A 26,202-nucleotide genomic window follows, 5' to 3' on the forward strand; every position below is an offset into this window, starting at 1 on the left:
GAGGCGGAAGATCCATCTCCTACAGCTAATAGACGTCTGGAGAACACTTAGACCTCAGGACCGTGATTTCACCTTCTACTCACACCCAAGGAAATCATACAGCAGAATTGATTACGTCTTCTGCTCACATTCCCTCTTACCCGCATTCAAATCAGCTGAGATTGGAGTGACGACTGTTCCTTCTCGCTGCCTTCCTTTGCCAAGCCTCATGCCTCCTGTAGGTTAAATGAATCCCTGCTCCTGGATGATTTGTGTTTACAAGATCTTAGGCAGACAATATCCAACTTTGCTCTAGATCATGCTCACGATAACTCCTCCCCATTAATTAAATGGGAAGCACTCAAATGTGTACTGCGTGGCATTCTAGTGAGACATGGGGCTCGGCTCAAGAGGGTGGCATCTGATAGGTTGTCCTCCCTTTTCCAACAACTCCACAAGCTTGAATCTCATCACAAACAGTCACAACAAGACTCCATCTTCAGTAACTTGATAAGAGTACGTCAGGAACTCTTGTCGCTACTAAACATCAAACATCGATACTATAGACAAATTACCGGTAAACTATTCTACGAGTGGAGCAACAAATCGGGTCGCCTCCTGGCAAATGCGCTGATCTTCCCTTTATATGCCCGCTATCCAACGTAAAAATGGCCAAATCACCCACCTAACACAGGATATATTAGAAGTGTTCCGCAGATATTACACGGATCTTTATACATTACCCAAACCCCCGGCCCTTAATTCCTCCAATGTATCCACCCCATCACTGAAACATTACATTGCAGATACAGCCTTACCATGTCTCTTCTCAGAGTTTATTGCTTCCTTGGAGACTCAGTTCACCACTGAAGAATTGGATTTAGCGATTTCCTCAATGCCGGCGGGCATGAGCCCTGGACCAGATGGTTATACAGGAACATTTTACAAGGTACTCAGAGCGGAACTGACCTCTCCACTCTTCGAAGCTTTCAATGTCATCTCGGATGATACATCTATACGCCAATCATTTTTGAGGGCTTATATAACAGTGATACCTAAGGAAGGAAAAGATCCCCTACATTGCCCAAGCTAGAGGGCCCATTTCCCTGATAAATTCAGATGCCAAACGTTTTGCTAAACTACTAGCAAATAGATTAGCTGGCCATATGGGTTCCCTTATTCATCCGGACCAAGTTGGATTCATCCAAGGTAGAGAGGCTAGAGACAACACACTTCGAGCCTTCTCTGCGATCCACCATGCCCGTCATTCTCGAACACCGATGTTTCTCCTCTCACTTAACGCAGAGAAGGCTTTTGACCGGATGGATTGGGAATTCATGTTTGCCACGTTGACCCAGATAGGCCTTGGGCCCAATATGAGACAAAAGATCATGGCTCTCTATAGATGCCCCCTTGCACAAATCCGCATAAATGGTCAGCTATCTACACCGTCTGAAGACAGGGGTGCCCTCTTTCACCGCTATTGTATGTTCTCTGCATGGAACACTTGCTCAATGCGATACGTCGCAATCCAGATATTAAGGGGTTGCCATTGTCTCGTGACCACTATAAATGTTCAGCGCTCGCTGATGATTTACTCCTGTATATCTCCTCTCCACTAACATCTCTACCATCCCTCATGGTCACATTAACTAGCTTCTCAAAATATAGTAATTATAAGCTGAATACTACTAAAAGTGAGGCTCTGAACATAACTCTCCAATCATCTGTAGTACACTTAAACACTTAAATCCCTATATCCCTTCAAATGGCCACCAGCGACCTTAAAATACTTGTGAATCCAAGTCCCCTCTAATCTTTCGGACGCCTTTAAGGTGAATTTCCATCCTCTGCTATACACCCTGCGATCAGATCTGGCAAGATGGGAGCGCAGAGACTTTTCATGGTTGGGTCGGATCAACATCTTTAAGATTAATGTCCTTCCCAGACTCCTTTATCTATTTGCCAGAATTCCAACACATATTCCACGCTCTTTCTTTAGAGAGGTCTCTGCGCTCCAGTCAAGCTTCATCTGAGCCCGTAGGAGACCACGCATAGCTAGCGGTGTTCTGTTCAGACGAAAGGCAGAGTGAGGCTTTGCCATGCCGGATTGCCTCTCCCATTACTTGGCAGCAGTCCTTGTCCGAGTTTTAGACAGCTTTCACGAGGAGCTGGATAAACAATGGGTCAAACTTGAAAGTCGATCCAGTGGACGTGCGCAGCAGCGTATTGACGTCATCGGAGAGGGCCGATAAGACACCGGAAGACCAGCGCTGGACCCGGAGGGCACCCCGGAGCATCGTGGAGGGGTAAGTAATACTTATCGCACCACACGGGGAACATTAAGCTGCTATCCGGCAGCAGCTTAAGCATTTGGCGCTGCCGGATAGCACTTAATGCGATGGCCCCGACATAAAAAAGCATTGTATGTCGATGCTGACATCAACATGCGATGGCCTCTGAGAGGCCATCGTATGTCGATTTCATCATATGTCGGGGCCATCGTAGGTTGGGGGGTCACTGTATTGCCTTTTCCTTTTTGTTTTTATTTGACTTAAGATGCAGTTAATGTTTTATATACTATTCTATACACTGAGTAAAAGAGGGAGTTTAAACCCAAACACTATCCGATCCACCCAGTACGGATTTATCACAAGATGAAAGTTTTGTTTGTTACATTCTGATAGTTTTACCCACAGATTGCTTGAGTGCAATTTCTCATCTATGGACTGGAGAGGATGTGATTTCTATGTGCATTATGTTTACATGTGGGGTGCCGTACTCCTTCAAGTGTTAATGTATACACCACTTATGTTTGTCGTTGTCCAAACATATAATTGTAACTGTCAATTTTTTGTTTACCTTGAAAACGCTGAATAAAGACATTAAAAAATAAAAATCTTAATCCTTCCAGTGCTTATCCGCTGCTGTATGTTCCACAGGAAGTGCTTTTCTTTTTAAATTTCCTTTCTGTCTTACCACAGTGCTCTCTGCTGACACCCCTGTCCATTTTAGGAACTGTCCAGAGTAGGATAGGTTTGCCATGGGGAATTGCTCCTACTCTGGACAGTTCCTAATATTGACAGAGGTGTCAGCAGAAAGCACTGTGGTCAGACAGAAAGGAAATTCAAAAAGAAAAGAACTTCCCCTGGAGCATACAGCTGCTGATAAGTACTAGAAGGATTAAGAATTTTAAATAGAAGAAATTGGCAAATCTGTTTAACTTTCTGGCACCAGTTTATTAAAAATAAATAAAAATAAAAACGTTTTCCAGTGGAGTACTCTAAAATAATCCAGAATAGCATCTCTCAGAAAACCCTCTAAAAGCTTACCCAGAAGAAATGTTAAAGGAGTACTCCAGGATCTGAAAACGTATCCCCTATCCTAAGGATATGGGATTAGTTCCAAATCGCAGGGGGTCCGACCACTGGGGCCTCCTGCCATCTCCCATATGGGGCCCTCGGCTCTTTGCCGAAATAGCGCGTTTTGACCACTGCACGATACCCTCAATACATTTTTATGGCAGAGGCGGAGACTGCCGAATACAGCGCTCCAGCTCTTCCATAGAAATGTATTGAGGTGGCGTGTTAGCCGCCGTGTCATGCGGTTGTCAGACACGCCCCCTTTCTGCTGACTGCAGGGGCTCCATACGGGAGATCGCAGGGGGCCCCAGCGGTCGGACCCCCCACCATCTGAAACTTATCCCTATCCTTAGGATAGAGGATACATTTTCTTTGCCTGGAGTACTCCTTTAACCCCTTAACGACGCAGGACGTAAATGTACGTCGTGGTGCAGTGGTACTTACTTTATGCCCTGTACATGACCACGAGCATCAGTCCAATGCTCGGGTTATGCCGGCTGGTCCCGTCTGCTGTCAGCAGCCAGGAACCCACCAGTAACGGCACACATCAGCGATCGTGCTGATGTATGCCAATAACCCCTCAGATGACATGATCAATACAGATCATGGCATCTGCTGCAGTGCGGTCACTACTAAAATGGATGATTGGATTGCCCGCAGCGCTGCCGAGGGGATTCAATCATCCAGACGGAGGTCCCGTCACCTGTCTCCGGCGGTCTCCAGGGGTCTTCTGCTCTGGTCTAAGATCGAGCAGACAAGAGCAAAAGATGACCGATAACACTGATCAGTGCTATGCCCTATGCATAGCACTGAACAGTATTAGCAATCAAGTGGTTGCTATAGATAGTTCCCTATGGGGACTATTAAAGTGTAAAAATAAAGGTAAAAAGTATTTTAAAAAATAAATTAAAAAAAGTTAAAAAAAAATCCCCTCCCACAATAAAAATGTAAATTGTCTCTTTTTTCCCATTATACTCCTAAAAAGTTTAAAGAAAAAAAAATGACATATTTGGTATCACCATGTGCGTAAATATCCGAACTATTAAAATATAATGTTAACAGTGAACGACATTAACGTAAAAAAAAAAAAAGGTGCTAAATTGATGCTTTTTTTTAACACTTTACTCCCCAAAAAATTGATAAAAAATGTATTAAAAGTTTTACATATGCAAATATGGTATCAATAAAAAGTACTTGCGGTCGGTGCTCATTTGTATAGCGAGCCTACCTAACTGAAACTCTTACTAAACTCCTATTTCCTACTAAACTCTGAAACCTATCTAGGCAGTTGAGTTGTGCGATATACTGCCGTGTAGGAGTACACATGAAAAATAGAGGGCAAAAACCCAGAATAAGAACAAAGCATTATTTACATGCGTAATAACCAAGTGACCAATGACTGAAATGCATCGTGCAATACTGACTATAGAATGGGGGTACAGTGCACGTAGCACTGAATTCCCAGCACTCCTGTTTCCTAACCAAATATGCTGGCGCACCATGATATGATGTCTGTGCAGCAGCTCGAATGCTTAGAGAATGACTGGATATAATGGATGGATCACTACAAAAGGATATGACAAGAATATGTACATGTTTGACAAACAATGTAGTAGTGAGTGCCGCCCCCCTAAACAATAGCAGCGGCTGATCCCGTTGAATCCTAAACGTGCGGAAGCAAATATTGCCAACTCGAGCTGAGCATCACTCGTGGGACTTGGGAAAATGCTGTATGATGACAACCTGACCGGACAATGACATTCTTTTGCTATACAATTTCCATGCATAAAACCTGCATCCTAACAAAGTTAATGTAAATACGGCCCTGCACCTACATGTAATTCCCCTAAACCTTAGGAAACCTCGACAACTCAAGAACAGTGTGGCTTCTAACGTTAAGCTGCCCTGATGTCCTAATGGGGAATTACCTAAAGCACCAGCTAACCAACTAACTAAGCCAGCTGCCAGGGCTGATGGCTAGAGGGCTTGCGAACCTCCCTCTTCAGAGCAGATTTGATGACATGGGACTCAAACAATGACGCCCTGTCATAGCAAGTCAACATGATATTATTCTGGATACCTGACAGATACACTTTGATAGTATTATGCTAGATGCAAAGAAGAGTGTCAAAACCCGATGAATGCAAATAGGAATAAAATGGCGTGTGAGACATCCTCTGGGTCTCTAATGTAAAATAACATGTAAGTATGTTGGAAGCTCACTGTGAGCTGTAGAGAACAACCCTATGCCCGTATGCACAACTCCAAGTGCTAACAACGTGTATACTCAAATGACTACCTAGTCACCAACCTAAACCTGTGTGAGGTTATCACTGTAACCAACCAGTGGATGTGACCGGAAATGAAACCACTTATGAAGCAAACGTGAAGATGAAACTCAACCAACATGTGATTACCATCATTGTCAACCTAAGCAGAACAAACAAACCCAACCACCCAGAACCAAACTACGTCCCTTTACGCACAACCCAAATGCTCAGACGCATAATGACGTTGCCGCCAACCTGAAGTCGTGTCAGGTTGTAAATGAACCAACCTGTAGACGTAACAGGCCAAAAAATAAATGAAACATTCAACAAAATCTGCAACTAATAGTATGACCGTCAACCTGAACCAAAACAGGTTGTAACCATGATAGACCTATAGACAATGACAATGGAAATATAAACAATCCCAGTAGCCTAACCCAACTGCTGAATAAACACAACGTATACAAAGACGTTGTCGCCAACCTGAAGACGTGTCAGATTGCATCCGGACTGGCCTGAAGAAGTGACTGGTCTAGCCGAATTAAAAGCTTCAACCAACATGTATGACTACTAGTATCAACATAAACCTAAAGTCGAGACAGGTTGTGACTAGAGCTGAGCGAACTTACAGTAAATTTGATTCGTCACGAACTTCTCGGCTTGGCAGTTGATGACTTTTACTGCATAAATTAGTTCATCTTTCAGGTGCTCCCGTGGGCTGGAAAAGGTGAATACAGTCCTAGGAGACTCTTTCCTAGGACTGTATCCACCTTTTCCAGCCCACCGGAGCACCTGAAAGCTGAACTAATTTATGCAGGAAAAGTTAAAAACTGCCGAGCCGAGAAGTTCGTGACGAATCAAATTTACTTTAAGTTCGCTCATCTCTAGTTGTAACCATGATTGACCTATAAACGTGTCAATTCACAATGAAAAAGTAAAGCTATATCCCTGTGCATAACCCAACAGCTGAATAGCACAACGTATATGATGACATTGTTGCCAACCTGAAGTCGTGTCAGGTTGTATCTGGGCTGACCTGTAAAAGTGACTGGTCTAGCCAAATCTAAAAGCTGAAACAAGTCATAACCATGCTAGACCTGTCCAATTGGCAAGTATTAAACCAAACCCCAGCTATTCTCGTATACACAACTCCATGTTTACAAAAACGGTGACCCATCGAATTATCCGTGCACAGATTCGCCCCAATGCCATAAAAACCTGTGCAGTGTCAAAGACATGGGTGTATGGTCTAAACACCATAAAATAGCACAGCAAAACATCATGAAACGTATGTACCTAATAAACCTATGAATGTATACCGAAAATGAAAAATCTAAATGTATGTCTAGCATGACTTCTTGAACCACATGCAGACCATGACAACATGAACGTGGGCCCGGCATAACCATCAAGGCTGTATGTACCTCACTAACATTACGACTGCATGCTTAAACAACCCACGACCGTATACACAGACAAAAACTATATAGGCGTATGTACAAAACTTTAAGCGCGTGCATCGAACAAACTGAACGTATGGCTAGAATAAACTGTATGAGCGAGTATATGCACTGAACAAACTATATGAGCAGATGCACAGAGTAACTTTTCCCCACATATGCCCAGTACAACTATATAATTGCATGAAGCACTGATGTATGATACAACACATGAATTTATACATACGATGTCTGTCCTACTGTACAATAACTAAAAAGCACTGATCTGAAGCGAATTTTCCCCTTTTTGATTTTTATTGGAGACATGGCAGGTATAATGGGTATACACCGCCTGTGTGTCGCGATATTGTTGTTCTGGAAACGCATCAGTAACAACAACTATACCATGTATCTTCCTGCAGGTGTGGCAGGTATGAAGGGTATAAACTAGGGATCGACCGATTATCGGTATGGCCGATATTATCGGCCGATAATCACGATTTTGGGCATTATCGGTATCTGCAATTATCTTGCCGATAAGCCGATAATGCCACCCGCACCGCCCCCACCGCACCGCGACCGCCACCCCCCCGACCCGCCGCACCCCCGACCCACCGCACCGCGTCGCACCCCCCACCGTGATGCTGGGCGGTATACCAGTATGGATTTTTGCCCATACCGCCATCCATCGTTCATGTAGTGTCCGGGGGCGTTCCGGGTGGTCCGGTCCGGGCTGTCCTTCTCCGGCGGTCATCTTCTCCACTCCGGGCAGGCTCCGGCCTAGTACACTGCATAGACGCCGTGACGTCAGGTGCGTCGTTGCGCACGGGCGTCACTGCGCAGCGGCGTCTATGCAGCGTACTAGGCCGGAGCCCGCCCGGAGTGGAGAAGATGACCGCCGGAGAAGAAGGACAGCCCGGACCGGACCACCCTCCACCCGGAACGCCCCCGGACATTACATGAACGATGGATGGATGGATGGCCTGGACCACCCTGACAGGTAGGGGAGAGAAGCGGCGGTGGCCTATGGCCCCGCAAAAGCCACTGCAGATCATTGATTTAAAGCGCCCGCTTCTACTCTTTTTCTAGTTTTCTACTCTTTTAATAATTAAGTGAAGTTTAGATGTATTATTTTCTTTAGGTACTACGGTCCCCGTTTAGGCTTTTAGACCGATCCTCCGTTTTGTGACAAACACTTTGTCAGTAAGGTTGGTCAATGGTAGTTGGGGGGTCACTCGGGTACGTTTATATATTGTCATATATATTTATATGCCCTGGCCACCAGGTACTTTATGCACCAGGGTGTACATTTACACTCTAAGGTGTTGACAGTCAATTAACACCTTAAGGACCCAGCCAATTTTCACTGTAGGACCTGGCCATTTTTTTGCACATCTGATCACTGTCACTTTAACCCCTTAAGGACACATGACTTACTGGAACGATCTCCCGATCTATAACGCGGGGCCACAGCGGGTCGGGCTAATAGCGACCCGTGGCTAATAGCGCGCGGCATTTATCGCGGTACCGCGCGCTATTAACCCTTTAGACGCGGCGTTCAAAGTTGAACGCCGCGTCTAAAGTGAAAGTGTGTCGGTTAGCTCAGTGGGCTGTTCGGGATAGAGCTGCGAAATCGCGGCTTCCCGAACAGCTTACAGGACAGCTGGAGGGTCCCTACCTGCCCCCTCGCTGTCCGATCGCCGAATGACTGCTCAGTGCCTGAGATCCAGGCATGAGCAGTCAAGCGGCAGAATCATCAATCACTGGTTTCCTATGAGAAACCAGTGATCAATGTAAAAGATCAGTGTGTGCAGTGTTATAGGTCCCTATAGGAGCTATAACACTGCAAAAAAAAAGTGAAAAAAAAAAAGTGAAAAGATCATTTAACCCCTCCCCTATTAAAAGTTTGAATCTCCCCCTTTTCCCATAAAAAAACATAGTGTAAATAAAAAAACATATATGGTATCGCCGCGTGCGGAAATGTCCGAATTATAAAAATATATTGTTAATTAAACCGCGCGGTCAATGGCGTAAGCGCAAAAAAATTCCAAAGTCCAAAATAGTGCATTTTTGGTCACTATCAATGCACAAATGGTACCGTTAAAAACTTCAGATTATGGCGCAAAAAATGAGCCCTCATACCGCCCCATACGCGGAAAAATAAAAAAGTTATAGGGGTCAGAAGATGACAATTTTAAACGTATTAATTTTCCTGCATGAAGTTATGATTTTTTCAAGAAGTACGACAAAATGTAACCTATATAAGTAGGGTATCATTTTATTCGTATGAACCTACAGAATAAAGATAAGGTGTCATTTGTACCTAAAAATGTACTACGTAGAAACAGAAGCGCCCAAAATGACAAAACTGGGGTTTTTTTTTTTTTTCAATTTTGTCTCACAATGATTTTTTTTTCTGTTTCACTGTAGATTTTTGGGCAAAATGACTGATGTCATTACAAATTAGAATTTGTGGTACAAAAAATAAGCAATCATATGGATTTTTAGGTGCAAAATTTAAAGTTATGATTTTTTTTAAAGGCAAGGAGCAAAAAATGAAAAAGCAAAAACGGAAAAAACCCCAGTCCTTAAGGGGTTAAGCATTAATTACTTTGGGAAGCTTTTACCTTTCATTCTAATTCCGAGACTGTTTTTTTGTGACATATTCTACTTTTTATTAGTGGTAAAATTTTGTCAATACTTGCATCATTTCTTGTTGAAAAATTCCAAAATTTAATGAAAAAATTTTTAAATTTTGCATTTTTTTTCTACTTTGAAGCTCTCTGCTTATAAGGAAAATGGATATTCCAAAAAAATTATATATTGATTCACATATACAATATGTCTACTTTATATTTGCATCATAACTTTGACATGTTTTTACTTTTGGAAGACATCAGAGGGCTTCAAAGTATAGCAGCAATTTCCCAATTTTTCACAAAATGTTCAAAATCGGAAATTTTCAGGGACCAGTTCAGTTTTGAAGAGGATTTGAAGGGCCTTCTTATTAGAAATACCCCATAAATGACCCCTTTATGAAAACTGCACCCCTCAAAGTATTCAAAATGACATTCAAAAGGTTTGTTGTTAACCCTTTAGGTGTTTCACAGGAATAGCAGCAAATTGGAGAAAATTCAAAATCTTCATTTTTTTTTACACTGGCATGTTCTTGTAGACCCAGTTTTTTTATTTTTTCAAGGGGTAATAGGATAAAAAAAAAAAATATGTAACCCAATTTCTCTCGAGTAAGGAAATACCTCATGTGTATATCAAGTGTTCGGCGGTAGAGGGCTCAGAAGGGAAGGCACGACAATGGGATTTTGGAGAGTGAATTTTGCTGAAATGGTTTTTGGGGGGGCATGTCACATTTAGGAAGCCCCTATGGTGCCAGAACAGCAGAAAAAAAAACACATTTTGGAAACTACACCCCTCAAGGCACGTAACAAGAGGTACAGTAAGCCTTAAAACACCCACGGGTGTTTGACGACTTACCGTCGTCGGATGCGTAAATGACAAAAAAAAAAAATTCACTAAAGTGCAGTATTTTCCCAAAATTTACAATTTTTACAAAAGGTAATAGGAGAAAATGCCCCAAAATTTGTAACCCCAATCCCATGTTAGGATGTAAAATGATCTGCGGGCAAACTACAATGCTCAGAAGAGAAGGAGTCACATTTGGCTTTTGGATATCAAATTTTGCTGAAATGGTTTTTGGTGGGCATGTCACATTTAGGAAGCCATTATGGTGCCAGCACAGCAAAAAAAAAAAATAAATAAACACATGGCATACTATTTTGGAAATTACACCCCTCAAGGAACGTAACAAGGGGTATAGTGAGCCTTAACAACCCACAGGTGTTTGAAGACTTTTTGTTAACCCCCTTAAGGACGCAGCCCTTTTTCACCTTAAAAGGAGTAGTCCAGTGGTTACTCAGTGGTGAACAACTTATCCCCTATCTTAACGATAGGGGATAAGTTGCAGATCGTGGGGGGTCCGACTGCTGGGGCCCCCTGCGATCTCCTGTACAGAGCCCCGACAGCCTGCGGGAAGGGGGTGTGTTGACCTCCACACGAAGCGGCGGCCGACACGCCCCTTCAATACAACTCTATGGCACAGCCGAAGCGCTGCCTTCGGCAATCTCCGGCTCTGCCATAGAGATGTATTGAGGGGGCGTGTCGGCCGCCGCTTCGTGCGGGGGTCGACACCCACTATCTGGACGGAGAGCCGGGGCCCTGTACAGAGAGATCGCAGGGGGCCCCAGCGGTCGGACCCCCCGCGATCTCAAACTTATCCCCTATCCTTAGGATAGGGGATAAGTTTTTCATCACTGGACTACCCCTTTAAGGACTGAGCCCCTTTTCGCAATTCTGACCACCATCGCTTTATGAATTAAGAACTCTAAAAAGCTTTTACCGAATATTCAGATTCTGAGAATATTTTTTCATAACATATTCTACTTTATTTTGGTGGTAAATTTTCGGCGTTACTTGCATCCTTTTTTGGTGAAAAATCCCCAAATTTCATGAAAATTTAAAAAATTTAGCATTTTTCTAACTTTGAAGCTCTCTACTTGTAAGGAAAATGGATATTCCCAATAAATGTTATTTTTATTCACAAATACAATATGTCCACTTTATGTTGGCATCATAAAATGGACATATTTTTGCTTTTAGAAAAAATTTGAGTGCTTCAAAGTAGAGCAGAAATTTAAAAAAATGTCATGAAAATCTGAAGGGACAGATGTTGCAAAACTGCAACTCCCAGCATGCCCAGACAGCCTTTGGCCTTCATAGTGGATGCCACAGTAAAGATCACTTTACTTTCACTTTCATTCCCCACCCCACCACTGTCGTTTCCCTACCTGAGCCAGGATCTTTGCAGTCTCCAGCGACGATCAGCGGTCCCCAGGCATCTTCTCCTACAGATACCGGCCTCCATCTTCTGCCCACGTTCTCCACGACATCCAGGTGTGGGCAGGATGGGTGGGGTTGCCATGGCAACCCACTGTCCTGCGCTGCCCTTGGTCAGAATCAGTTCTGCCAATGGCAGGGGATAGGAGGAGATCGCAGCACTGCGACCTCGCTCCTAGCCCTCAGGATGATCGGGGCCTTCACTGACAGCTCCGATCATCCCTATTTTCCGGGTGATCGGGTCACCAGAGACCCGATCAGCCCGGAATAGCAGAAAATCGCATGTCTGAATTGACATGCGATTTTCTGCGATCACCGTCATGGGGGCGATGGGCCAGGATGCCTGCTGAATGATTTCAGCAGGCATCCCTGTCCGGTCCCCAACCAGCTAGCGGCGGGGACCGGAATTCCCACGGGCGTATGCATACGCCCCACGTCCTTAAGGACTCGGGATGGAGGGCGTATGCATACGCCCGGCGTCCTGAAGAGATGGATGTGTACATGGAAAAAAAAATTGCTGGTTTTTCCCCAAATTTTTTATTTTTACAAGGGTAATAGGAGAAAATTACCCCCAAAATTTGTAACCCCCTTTCTTCTGAGTATGGAAATAACCCATGTGTGGACGTCAAGTGCTCTGATGGCGCACTACAATGCTCAGAAGGGAAGGAGCGCCATTGAGCTTTTGGATAGTGAATTTGTTTGGAATAGAAGTCAGGGGCCATGTGCGTTTACAAAGCCCCCCGTGGTGCCAGAACAGTGGACCCCCCCATATGTGACCTCATATTGGAAACTACACCCCTTACAGAATTGAAGGCCACGTGTGTTTACAAAGCCCCCATAGTGCCAGAACAATGGAACCCCCACCCCACACATGTGACTCCATTTTGGAAACTACACCCCTCACAGAATGTAATAAGGGGTGCAGTGAGTATTTACACCCCACTGGCATTTGCCAGATCTTTGGAACAGTGGGCTGTGCAAATGAAAAATTACATTTTTCATTTTCACGGACCACTGTTCCAAAAATCTGCCAGACAACTGTGGGGCGTAAATGCTCACTGTACCCCCCTTATTACATTACATGAGGGGTGTAGTTTCCAAAATGGGTGATTAAGTAAACTTGGCAAACCAAAATTGAGTATTTTATTAGCAATCCAAAAATAAATGTAATGTTTCGATCCAATTTGGATCTTCCTCAGACCTATGAGGAATAACAAATACAGAACGTATAATAAATAAAATGTAGAGACACTTATCAGGAATCATAAATGATATTTCATACTCGAAAGTAATCAAAGAAAGAATAAAGGAAAAAATAACTACAAAATTACGTATGATACAACACTAGGTATGTACACAGTGGGGAAACAATGACTAAAGACATAGGAAGTACAAAATGTTAGTACAACAAAATGAATGGTATGTGGAAATCAAACTACTGTTGGTACAGAGAAATCATGACATCACAAAAAAGAAAAAAAATATACATAAAGCAATAAAGGCATACATGAGAGGATATCGGAACTCCTATTCTGGGCTTACCGGATTGCTGTAGAGACAGTGGTTAAGGAAATTAGTAAGGATGATGGTATCTGGAAGTGCAGCAAATAGCTGCTGGTGTTATGGCACATGGAGCAAACAGCGTGGTATAAGTAGGTTAGTGCAGGATCATTTCCGGTTCACTGAACCGGAAGTGAATAGTTAGTGAGTATAAGGGAATAAAGGAACCAAAAAAAAAAAGAGGTAAAACAAAGAATAACAGGGTAATATCTGTCACCAACCTGTTACATAACTGGTGAGGTGAGGGAGAATAGCATTAGGAATAGAAGGATGGCATCAAAGAGGAGCTGTGAGAGCGACCAGTGGGTGGTGAAACGCATACCGCGTTCAACCGCTGGTCACGTGATAGGAACAGGCCGTAAGTGTCAGAGGGATCACTGTGTAACAGTGATATCCTCTGCGCGCTGGGCAGTGGAACGCAAATGCGTTCCACTGCACGGTCATGTGATGAGAGGGCGGGGGATGGGCGTGACTCTCAGTGGGCGCCCCAGAGACCGCCGTATTACAGCGATCTCAGCATGCGCCGCAGATGGTGGAACGCAAGATGGGTTCCACACGCCTGTAGTAGTGGTTGTGAAAATAGAGTAGACGTGATATAAGTGAAACGCAAAATGCGCTCCACAGAGGGAATCAGTCCCCAAAAAATTGGGAGGTAAGAGGTGTAAAAATGAGAGAACAAGAAAAAAAGAAAAGAGGGGGGAAATCAATAAAGGAAAAAGGTAACCAAAGGAAAAAGAATATATGTATATGAAGAAAGAGGAAGTAAACTATATATAGATATCATGAAAAGGTGTGATCTGAAAACAAATAGGAAAAGGGGGGAAAAAGGGGATATGTGAAAAGGGGAAGCTAACAGAATGCAGGAATAAAGAGAGATAATAAATGAGAAATCATAAAGAATGGAGAGTATAAATAACAAGAAAAAAGAAAAAAAGAGAAGGGAAAATGGAAAAGGGGGGAGGAAAAGGAGTAAGAGGGAGAATGAAAAAAATGTGAGCGTTCTTGAGGAGAGGATAGGAGAGCACGGTGCATACAGAAAAAGGTTACATGGAGCTCAGCAGCATTGATCCGGGTAGTGCCCGATTATGGAGCCTAGGAGAGAAGGAACATCATCATCAATTCCATATAGAAATCGTAACATGTGATACAAACATTTATAGACTATGAATTACATATGAGTGATGTCATACTCCCTATTCATTCCAAATGGTTCTAAAGTCTGCATTGTAAAGATCCAAAAGGCTTCTCTCTGTTTCAATATTTTGGTCCTATCGCCACCCCTTCTACCTCGCTTGATCTGTTCTAAAACCGGAAAACGTAATTGGGAGGATGTGTGGCCATGAGTGTCAAAATGGTAGGGTACAGGCAAGAGCAAGTTCTTCCTTCTGATGGTGGATTTGTGTTGACAGATCCTATCTCTGATCTTTTGAGTAGTTTCCCCCACATACGCTAGGCCACACTGGCATTTCAACAGGTAAATCACATAATTAGAATCGTAGGTGAAATAACCTCTAATTGGAATAGATTTACCAGACCTGGGATGATGTGTCTGACTCCCTCTGATAATGGAATTGCATTGTAGGCAATGAAGGCATGGAAATGTGCCATTCTTTCGGGGACGCAGTAGTGATTGTGTATGTTTGCTGTCTGTGGTACCAACGTCTGCTCTGACAAGTTTGTCACGTAAGTTCTTGGGCCTGCGAAAACATGGCATGAAGGGAATCGAAAATTCTGGTACATTGGGGTATGCTTTCTGGAGAAGGGGCCAATGTCTGCGAATAATGCCATGTATTCCATATGATGATGGGTGGAATGTATGGACAAATGGAATGCGGGGAGTTGTTAAATCAGGTCTGGGCGATCTAGGTGCCAATGTTTTCTTAAGAACTTTATCAGGATAACCTCTTTCTCAAAATTTGGATGACATTTCATCAATGCGATGTTGTTGTGTCAAAGGGTTGTTAACAATTCTTTTGATTCTATGGAACTGAGAGGTGGGAAGTGATTCTAAGGTAGCCTTGGGGTGACAACTGGAAAAAAGTAATAGGTTGCTTCTATCTGTTGGTTTCGTAAATCAGTGGAAAGGAGACTCTGTGGATTAACTGATACTGTCGTGTCAAGGAAATCAATTTTTTTCTGGTATTTCACACACAAAAAGGATTAAAAAATCATGGTGTCTCTCTTTCCAGAAATTGTAATATACAAGGAGTACTGCCAGGACTCAATAGTAATACAGTATGCACCTGCAGTGTGCCATACTGAGGGAAAGGACACCACTGTTTTTTTTAATTCAATTTGCAGCCCCCCTCGACATGTTTCGCCATTCACACGGCTTTGTCAAGAGGTAACAGGGCTATGAGTCATAGCCCTGTTACCTCTTGACAAAGCCGTGTGAACAGCGAAACATGTCGAGGGGGGCTGCAAATTGATTTTAAAACACAGTGGTGTCCTTTCCCTCAGTATGGCACACTGCAGGTGCATACTGTATTACTATTGAGTCCTGGCAGTACTCCTTGTATATTACAATTTCTGGAAAGAGAGACATCCTGATTTTTTTAATCCTTTTGGTGTGTGAAATAATATGAAATAATAAACATTTTTTTCTTAATATATGGTAAATTTAGGGAACTAGTGGATCACTACGGTGATCTTTTGGTATATTGTTTGGATTAACCCTCCATATATTGGTCTAATATGGATCATCATTTACAACTACACTGTGCCACACTAACGGAATATTTGAAGACCCATCGAATCCCACAGGGCTTACGGGTCCGACTTCCACCTACGGTCTTCTGTGAAAAGAAAGATTTCTGTGAACTTGAGCAAATTTTGAATAAATGCTCGAACGACTTGATGTCCCTAACTGTGGACTACCTACAAAAAGAGATCAATAACATCAATGACAAGATAAAAATCATTGAGGCCCAATTGGAAACCACCCTGGGTCCTGAGGACTTTGGAAGATTGAAGAACAGGATATCTAACACGATGGACGGCTACAAAAAGGAAGCTGAAAAAAAGAAACGTGAGAAATTTGTACGGGATGCGGAGGACTATCTGCAAAACAGAGTGTACAAGTGGCAAGAACCTAACTTCTTTCAACGGCCGTATTACTCCAGAGGTGCATCCCAGGGTTCTCATTCCTCTAGCTCAGAGAACACCAGTTCCTACTTCCAGAGGGGCCGCCCAAGCAAAAAACTTCGGGCTTCCAGAAAGTGGGGTGGTGGACAGTTTCCATCTGATGGAGGTGTTTCTACAAACACAATTAGTAGTTAACATCTGATCTAAAGCATTAAACCCTTTACAAATACAGGTCCTTACAGAAAGGTCTTTCATTTTGCCCTTCTTAACATTGACTTATTTCAATTGGATCTAGACCTACACAGATTTTTTAGGAACATCAGACTGAAAGCATTTTTCAGTGGACAAATACCATTAACTGGCAACTCCTCCTCTTCTGATCCTCCATTGGTTTCAACTCAATCCCTGGGGATTAAAATTCACAAGCAGATTTTCACCCCCTAGAGGATCTCCAGCACTAGAGACCTTTATTGATTTCATCAATAGAGATGTCAAACAGTTCAGAAAAGAGGTCGAAAAGGGGTCGTTGCATTTGCCCAACAACTTTACTCCCACAGAAAGACAAGTCCTTATAGACTTACAATGTGACCAATCTATTGTCATTAAACCAGCGGACAAAGGTGGTGCCATTGTAGTACAAAATATGTCTGATTACCTACAAGAGATTAACTCCCAACTTTGTGACACAGAAGTGTATAAGAGATTGGATGGTGATCCCACCATCACAATCGGCCGTAAAATCCGTACAATTATTGACAAACATCTTGAAATGAATGTGATTCACATCAAAACACACACTTTTCTGACAAAACAACACCCTATCGTTCCGGTTCTATATACCTTACCCAAAATTCATAAAAATCTACTACATCCGCCTGGTAGACCCATAGTGGCCTCCACTGATTCTATACTTTCACCATTGTCCATCCGGATAGAAAATATTTAACCCCTTTGGTTAAAAACACACCTTCATTTTTACTGGATACATCCTCTTTTCTACAACTGATCCATGACATCAACCACATATCATCTGACTCTATCCTTGTCACATTTGACGTTAATAGCCTATATATTTCAATCAAACGTGATAAAGGCATCAATGCAACAAGACAGTTACTGATTGACTCACACTCAGAACCCTCTATTATTGACTTCTGCACTGATTTACTTGAACTCATTCTGTACAATAATTATTTCCTATTCCAGGACAAATTCTACTTACAAATACAGGGGACTGCCATGGGGTCCAAAGTGGCGCCCCCCCTATGCCAACTCATATATGCCTTTTTTGAATCCAGATTCATTTACCCCAACACACTGTTCTGTACCCATGCTAGAACATGGAAACGTTATATCGATGACATCTTTTGCATTTGGGAAGGTCCTTTAGACACACTTACAACATTTCACAATAGCATCAACTCGGTATGGCCAGAACTTCAGTTCACAATACACCACCACAGAGAAAAAATAGATTTCCTTGACACCACAGTATCAGTTAATCCACAGAGTCTCCTTTCCACTGATTTATTTACGAAACCAACAGATAGAAACAACCTATTACTTTTTTTCCAGTTGTCACTCCAAGCCTATCTTATAATCACTTCCCACCTCTCAGTTCCATAGAATCAAAAGAATTGTTAACAACCCTTTGACACAACAACATCGCATTGATGAAAGGTCATCCAAATTTTGAGAAAGAGGTTATCCTGATAAAGTTGGCACCTAGATCGCCCAGACCTGATTTAACAACTCCCCGCATTCCATTTGTCCATACATTCCACCCATCATCATATAGAATACATGGCATTATTCGCAGACATTGGCCCCTTCTCCAGAAAGCATACCCCAATGTACCAGAATTTTCGATTCCCTTCATGCCATGTTTTCGCAGGCCCAAGAACTTACGTGACAAACTTGTCAGAGCAGACGTTGGTACCACAGACAGCAAACATACACAATCACTACTGCGTCCCCGAAAGAATGGCACATTTCCATGCCTTCATTGCCTACAATGCAATTCCATTACCAGAGGGAGTCAGACACATCCTCCCAGGTCTGATAAATCTATTCCAATTAGAGGTTATTTCACCTGCAGTTCTAATTATGTGATTTACCTGTTGAAATGCCAGTGTGGCCTAGCGTATGTGGGAGAAACTACCCAAAAGATGAGAGATCGGATCTGTCAACACAAATCCACCATCAGAAGGAAGAACTTGCTCTTGCCTGTACCCCACCATTTTGACACTCATGGCCACACATCCTCCCAATTACGTTTTCAGGTTTTAGAACAGATCAATCGAGGTAGAAGGGGTGGCGATAGGACCAAAATATTGAAACAGAGAGAAGCCTTTTGGATCTTTACAAACCATCTTTCAGAACCATTTGGAATGAATAGGGAGTATGACATCACTCATATGTAATTCATAGTCTATAAATGTTTGTATCACATGTTACGATTTCTATATGGCATTACTGATGATGTTCCTTCTCTCCTAGGCTCCATAATCGGGCACTACTCGGATCAATGCTGCTGAGCTCCATGTAACCTTTTTCTGTATGCACCGTGCCCTCCTATCCTCACATTTTTTTCATTTTTCATTCTCCCCCTTACTCCTTTTCCCCTTCTCTTTTTTCTTGCTATTTATACTCTCCATTCTTTATGATTTCTCATTTATTATCTCTCTTTATTCCTGCATTCTGTTAGCTTCCCCCTTTTCCTATTTGTTTTCAGATCACACCTTTTCATGATATCTATATATAGTTTCCTTCCTCTTTCTTCATATCATATACATATATTCTTTTTTCTTTGGTTACCTTTTTCCTATTGATTTCCCCCCCCCCCCTTTTCTTTTTTTTCTTGTTCTCTCATTTTTACACCTCTTACCTCCCAATTTTTTTGAGACTGATTCCCTGAGATCGCTGTAATACGGCGGTCTCTGGGGCGCCCACTGAGAGTCACGCCCATCCCCCGCCCTCTCATCACATGACCGTGCAGTGGAACGCATTTGCGTTCCACTGCCCGGCGCGCAGAGGATATCACTGTTACACAGTGATCCCTCTGACACTTACGGCCTGTTCCTATCACGTGACCAGCGGTGGAACGCGGTATGCGTTTCACCACCCGCCGGTCGCTCTCACAGCTCCTCTTTGATGCCATCATTCTATTCCTAATGCTATTCTCCCTCACCTCACCAGTTATGTAACAGGTTGGTGACAGATATTACCCTGTTATTCTTTGTTTTATCTCTATTTTTTTTTGTTTCCTTTATTCCCTTATACTCACTAACTATTCACTTCCGGTTCAGTGAACCAGAAATGATCCTGCACTGACCTACTTATACCACGCTGTTTGCTCCATGTGCCATAACACCAGCAGCTATTTGCTGCACTTCCAGATACCATCATCCTTACTAATTTCCTTAACCACTGTCTGTACAGCAATCCGGTAAGCCCAGAATAGGAGTTCCGATATCCTCTCATGTATGCCTTTATTGCTTTATGTATATTTATTTTCTTTTTTGTGATGTCATGATTTCTCTGTACCAACAGTAGTTTGATGTCCACATACCATTCATTTTGTTGAACTAACATTTTGTACTTCCTATGTCTTTTGTCATTGTTATGTTTCCCCACTGTATACATACCTAGTGTTGTATCATACGTAATTTTGTAGTTATTTTTTCCTTTATTCTTTCTTTGATTACTTTCGAGTATGAAATATTTATGATTCCTGATAAGTGTCTCTACATTTTATTTATTATACTTTCTGTATTTGTTATTCCTCATAGGTCTGAGGAAGATCCAAATTGGATCGAAACGTTACATTTATTTTTGGATTGCTAATAAAATACTCAATTTTGCATCTATTTGGTGTGCCAAGTTTACTTTATCATTGATACTAAGGATTGGGATTCCTACTTAGAGCATCCAGATCATTGGAGTGTGACGTAATTGTCATCAACATAACGTTTCCAAAATGGGGTCACATGTGGGGGAGAGTCCATTGTTCTGGCACTATGGGGGCTTTGTAAACACGTGGCCTTCAATTCCGGACAAATTTTCTCTTCAAAAGCCCAATGGTGCTCCCTCACTTCTGAGCATTGTAGTGCACCAGCAGAGCACTTTACATCCACATATGGGGTATGTTCTTACTCAGCAGAAATGGGGTTACAAATTTTGGGGGGCTTTTTTCCTATTTTCCCTTGTGAAAATGAAAAATTTTGGGTAACACCAGCATTCTAGTGAAAAAAAATTTTTTGAATTCATTTTCCCATCCAAATTTAACGAAAATTTGGCAAACATCTGTGGGGTTTTAAGGCTCACTATACCCCTTGTTACGTTCCGTGAGGGGTGTAGTTTCCAAAATGGGGTTACATGTGGGTATTCATTTTTTTGTGTTTATGTCAGAACCGCTGTAAAATCAGCACCCCTGGTGCAAATCACAAATTTATGCCTCAAATGTACATAGTGCACTCTCACTCCTGAGCCCTGTTGTGCGCCCGCAGAGCATTTTACGCCCACATATGGGGTATTTTCATACTCAGGAGAAATTGGGTTACAAATTTTGGGGTCTTTTCTTCCTTTTACTGCTTGTGAAAATAAAAAGTATGTGGGCAACACCAGCATGTTAGTGTAATTTTTTTACACTAACAGGATGGTGTAGCCCCCAACTTTTCCTTTTCATAAGGGGTAAAAGGAGAAAAAGCCCCCCAAAATTTGTAGTGCAATTTCTCCCGAGTACGGAAATACCCCATATGTGGGCGTAAACTTTTTCCTTGAAATGTGATAGGGCTACGAAGTGAGAGCACCATGTGCATTTGAGGACTACATTAGGGATTGCATAGGGGTGGACATAAGGGTATTCTATGCCAGTGATTCCCAAACAGGGTGCCTCCAGCTGTTGCCAAACTCCCAACATGCCTGGAGAGTCAGTGGCTGTTTGGAAATGCTGGGAGTTGTTGTTTTGCAACAGCTGGAGGCTCTGTTTCGGAAAGACTGCTGTATAATACATTTTTCATTTTTATTGGGGGGGGGGGGCATTGTAAGGGGCTGTATATGTAGTATTTTACTCTTTATTATGTGTTCGTGTAGTGTAGTGTAGTGTTTTTAGGGTACATTCGTACTGGCAGGTTACGGTCAGTTTCCCGCTAGGAGTTTGCACTGTGGTAAAAAATTTGCCGCAGCTCAACTTCAAGAAACTTACTGTAAACCCACCAGTGTGAATGTACCCTGTACATTCACATGGGGGGGGAACCTCCAGCTGTTTCAAAACTACAACTCCCAGCATGTACTGAGTTGCATGCTGGGAGTTGTACTTTTGCAACAGCTGGAGGCACACTGGTTGGAAAACCTTCAGTTAGGTTCTGTTACCGAACTCTGTATTTTCCAACCAGTGTGCCTCCAGCTGTTGCAAAACTACAACTCCCAGCATGTACTGATTGTCGAAGGGCATGCTGGGAGATGTAGTTATGCAACAGCTGGAGGTAAGCAAATACAACTCCCAGCATACCAAGACAGCTATTTGCTGTCTGGGCATGCTGGGATTTGCAGTTTTGCAAAATCTGGAGAGCTACAGTTTAGAGACCCCTGCATAGTGATCTCCAAACTGTGGCCCTCCAGATGTTGCAAAACTACAAATCCCACAATGCCCAGACAGGAAACAGCTGTGTGGGCATGCTAGGAGTTGTAGTTTTGCAAGATCTGGAGGGCTACAGTTTAGAGATCACTGTATAGGGGTCTCAAACTGTAGCCCTCTAGATGTTGCTAGGCAACTCACCGACTTCCGTAGGATCCAGGGAGCTTCGTCGCCGTCCTCTTCTGCCGCTGATCTCCGTCACCGTTCGTCGCTACGCTGCCACGGATGGGTAAGTGGACTTCGCTGCCGGTCCCCGTCGGTTTCGCCGTTCTGCCCTGCCTACAGTGGGTGGGCAGAATGGTCTGCTATTGGTCGTCGCGTCTATACGACCAATAGCAGGGATAGGAGGGGTGGCAACCCTGCCACCTCATCCTATCCCTTCAGGGGGACCAGAAGTGTCTTGGACAACCCCGATACCCCTTATTTTCTGGGTCACCAGGTAGCCATAGACACATATGACCCGGAATTACGCAAATCGCAGGTGCGAATTCACCTGTGATTTGCCCCAACACACCTGTGATCTGCCGTGGCGGGGACTGGAATTCACCATGACTTACGCGTACGTCATGGGTCATGACGTATGTGTACAGTGATGAATAACACACACAGAGCATGAGATTTATCAAGGCCTGTGCAGAGGAAAAGTTGACTAGTTGCCCACAGCAACCAATCAGATTGCACATAAATCACATAACAAGTCTATCTTGACATGGAAATGTTCGCCCAGAAAATCTTTGTGCAGACATTGCCCCTGACAGCAGAACATTGGCATAATATGCCAACACTAGGACTGCTCTGGAATGCACCATCTCATAAAAAGGCAATGCATTCCTGGCTTTGGCCACAGAAATAATAGACATGTCTATTCTTTCTCTAGACACCAGAATTTAAATTTAAAAACATCTGGTGTGGAAATTCTGCTATGTGAAAAGCGCAGCAGATTCCCTAAATCTCAGTACAAATACACCTGTTCTGTGAAGGCCTCAGAGTTTGATAGAGAGCATTACTGAACAAAACAGCAACATGAAGACCAAGAAGCTCACCAAACAGGTTAGCAATAAAGTTGGGGAGAAGTACAAAGCAGGATTAGGTTTTAAAAAATCTCAAGCCTTAAACATTTCAGAGGATCATAAAATCCATCATCAGAAAAAGGAAAGAATATGGCATAACGGCAAACCTAACAGGACAAGGCAATCCACCCAAAATTGACGTCAGGCAAGTAGAAAATTAATTAGAGAAGCAACCAAGAGGCTCATGGAGGAGCTGCAAAGATTGTCAGCTGAGGCGGAAGTGTGTGTCTACAGGACAACTACTAGTAGTATACGCCACAAATCTGGCCTTTATGGAAGAGTACGAAGGGGAAAGACATTTTTAAAGGGTGGCACAAAAAAAATACCATTTGGACATTGCCACAAGCCATGTGGGAGACACAGTAAACTTGAAGAAGGTGCACTGGTCAGATGAGACCAAAATTTAACTTTTTGGCCTCAGTATAACATACTGTGTGTGGAGTAAACCTAACACTGGTCATCTACCTAATCACATCATCCCCTCAGTGAAACATGATGGTGGTATTATGATGGGGTATGCTTCTCTTCAGCAGTAGCAGATAAACTGGTTAGAATTGATGAAAAGATGGATGGAGCCAAATACAAAGCAATCCTTTGAGGAAATTTGATAAAAGTCTGCAGAAGATTTAGGGCTGGGATGGAGGTTCGTCTTTCAGCAGGGCAATAGGGGAGATTTATCAAAACCTGTGCAGGGGAAAAGCTGCCCAGTTGCCCATAGCAACCAATCAGATTGTCAGATTGTTTCTTTCATTTTTAACAAGGCAAAATGAAAGAAGCAATCTGATTGGTTGCTACGGGCTACTGATCAGCTTTTCCTCTGCAAAGGTTTTTATCTCCCCCAATGATCCAAAACATACAGCCAGAGCTACAATGGAACAGTAAAGATCAAAGGATGTTAGTATCCTAAAATGAGCCAGTAAAAACACGGATCAGAATTGAATCCTATTGAAAATTGTATTCACAATAAAAGGTATTTTGCACTTTTAAAGTACTATTTATGGTAAAAGTCTATTCTATATTCAGTTTGTAACAGAAGAAATATAGGCAAAAGCCAAAAGGGAGGGGGGGGGGGGTGAATACATATGCAAGGCACTGTGTGTGTGTGTGTGTGTGTGTGTGTGTGTGTGTGTGTGTGTGTGTGAGTGAGTGAAAGAGGGAGAGAGAGATGTGTATGGACTATAAATATGTAACAGATAGAAATAACAATATAATGTAGTAGCTTTAATAATAGTACACATAGGTTACTAATGCTTAAATAACCTGCATCGAGAAGCACTTGAACTACATCAGCCTTCCCAAATAACGCAGCTTCATGTAACGCACTTCCTTTTTCTGTCTGTAAGTAGTAAAGGATAAACATCAGTGATACTAACATGTACAACACTTTTTTCAATATTAATATGTAATATATAAAAAATAAATTATAATAATTTTTTGATACCGTGTAGTTGATGTCCATGGCTGCATCCAACAAAACTCTAACAACTGCTCGGTGTCCATTGCGAGCTGCCAGATGTAAAGGAGTGTGCTTCCGTGTGTGGCAGCTCAGTAGGTTAGGGTGTGCATTGAGAAGTAGCTTCACTACTTCCAAACGCCCATACAATGCTGCTAAATCAAGAGGTGTCTCCATCTTGTGGTTTCGCATTGTAGGGTCCGTCAATTCCTCCAGCAAAACACGAACCACCTCAGTGTGTCCATACTGCGCAGCACAGTGCAGGGCTGTCTCACTGTCATTATTCTGTAGAACAATACAATCAATTATTACTTTCACTAAACATATAACACGTTGTAAGTCATAACAGTGCAATAGTATTTGACCTAAAATGCAGTGTTTTTAAGAAAAAAAGTGGATACCAGTTGCTAATGATCTGCTTTTTCTCAAAAGGCTGCTCACTGCTCCCCAATTCCTTTGCCCCTTCCAAGATTCCCACATAAAATTGTGTCTGCATGGGGAAAAAACTAAACTAATTTCTGCGTGTGTATGATAAAGGAAGTGGATTATGCAAAAGAAGCTTATGAAACCGCACCAAGAACATTGGGAGCATTAACAGATTTGTGATTGTTATTTGGATTTATAAAGTGAACAAACACCATATTAGTACAAAATGCAGCAAGTTTTTTTTGCAACTTTCCAGTTTTGAATCACAGACAGAGTTTTCGTAACTTGATATGATCTCCAATATTCCAACATAGTTTTTTTTTTTTAAAGATGCAGAACTTGCGGCACAAGGACATAATACTACCGCTTTATAAAGTATTGGTGCAGCCTCATCTTGAATTCAGTTTTGGGTTCAGTTTTGAGCACTGGTTCATGAAGAGAAGTTCTGGTGCTGGAAAAGGTACAAAGATGCGCAACTAAACTAATAAGGGGCATAGAACATCTTCGCAATGAGAACATTTTTTTTTATAATTATGTTTGTTTAGTTGTGAGAAGAGATTTTTAAAGGTTGATATAATCAAAGTTTTAAAGTTTTTAAAGCATATAAATAGCCCCTACAAAATATGGATAAAAAAGCTGTTCCAGATAAAAAAAAACTAAAAAAAAAAACTAAAAAGACAAGGGATACTTCCTCCACTTGGCACAAAAAAAAAAAAAAAAAAAAAAAAAAAGTTTAGTATTCAGGGGTTACAATCCTTTACCTTAAAAGGACTGTGAATTTAGGGAACATCGGGACCTGGTCACAGTAGAAATTGTTAAGGGCGTCAAAATAGGCTTGGTTCCATTCTTTGAACCAAATAACATTAATGCATATAGAAATATAAGCCTCCTATCACACTATGAGTATTCATCCGTTATCAAACATCCGTTTTCTGTGTAAAAACGGATGTATAATAACGGATGAAATAACGGGTGCTGCATAACGTCCGTCAAAATAACGGGAATATTCA

General features: G+C 42.4%; 1 protein-coding gene across 11 annotated transcripts in view; it reads right to left on the minus strand.

Moving 5' to 3' along the window:
* Positions 1–26,202, minus strand: part of ANKS1A (ankyrin repeat and sterile alpha motif domain containing 1A) — an 836,994-nt gene that overhangs the window by 558,666 nt on the left and 252,126 nt on the right. For all 11 annotated transcript variants that reach the window (XM_056557673.1, XM_056557674.1, XM_056557675.1 and 8 more), the window contains 2 exons: positions 24,755–25,051; positions 24,574–24,649 (listed from right to left, as the gene is read on the minus strand). In XM_056557673.1, the coding sequence (XP_056413648.1) occupies positions 24,574–24,649; positions 24,755–25,051 (373 nt within the window). The remainder of the gene's footprint in view (positions 1–24,573; positions 24,650–24,754; positions 25,052–26,202) is intronic.

Source organism: Hyla sarda, chromosome 2 (genome assembly GCF_029499605.1).
Source record: "Hyla sarda isolate aHylSar1 chromosome 2, aHylSar1.hap1, whole genome shotgun sequence".
Lineage (NCBI taxonomy): Eukaryota > Metazoa > Chordata > Amphibia > Anura > Hylidae > Hyla > Hyla sarda.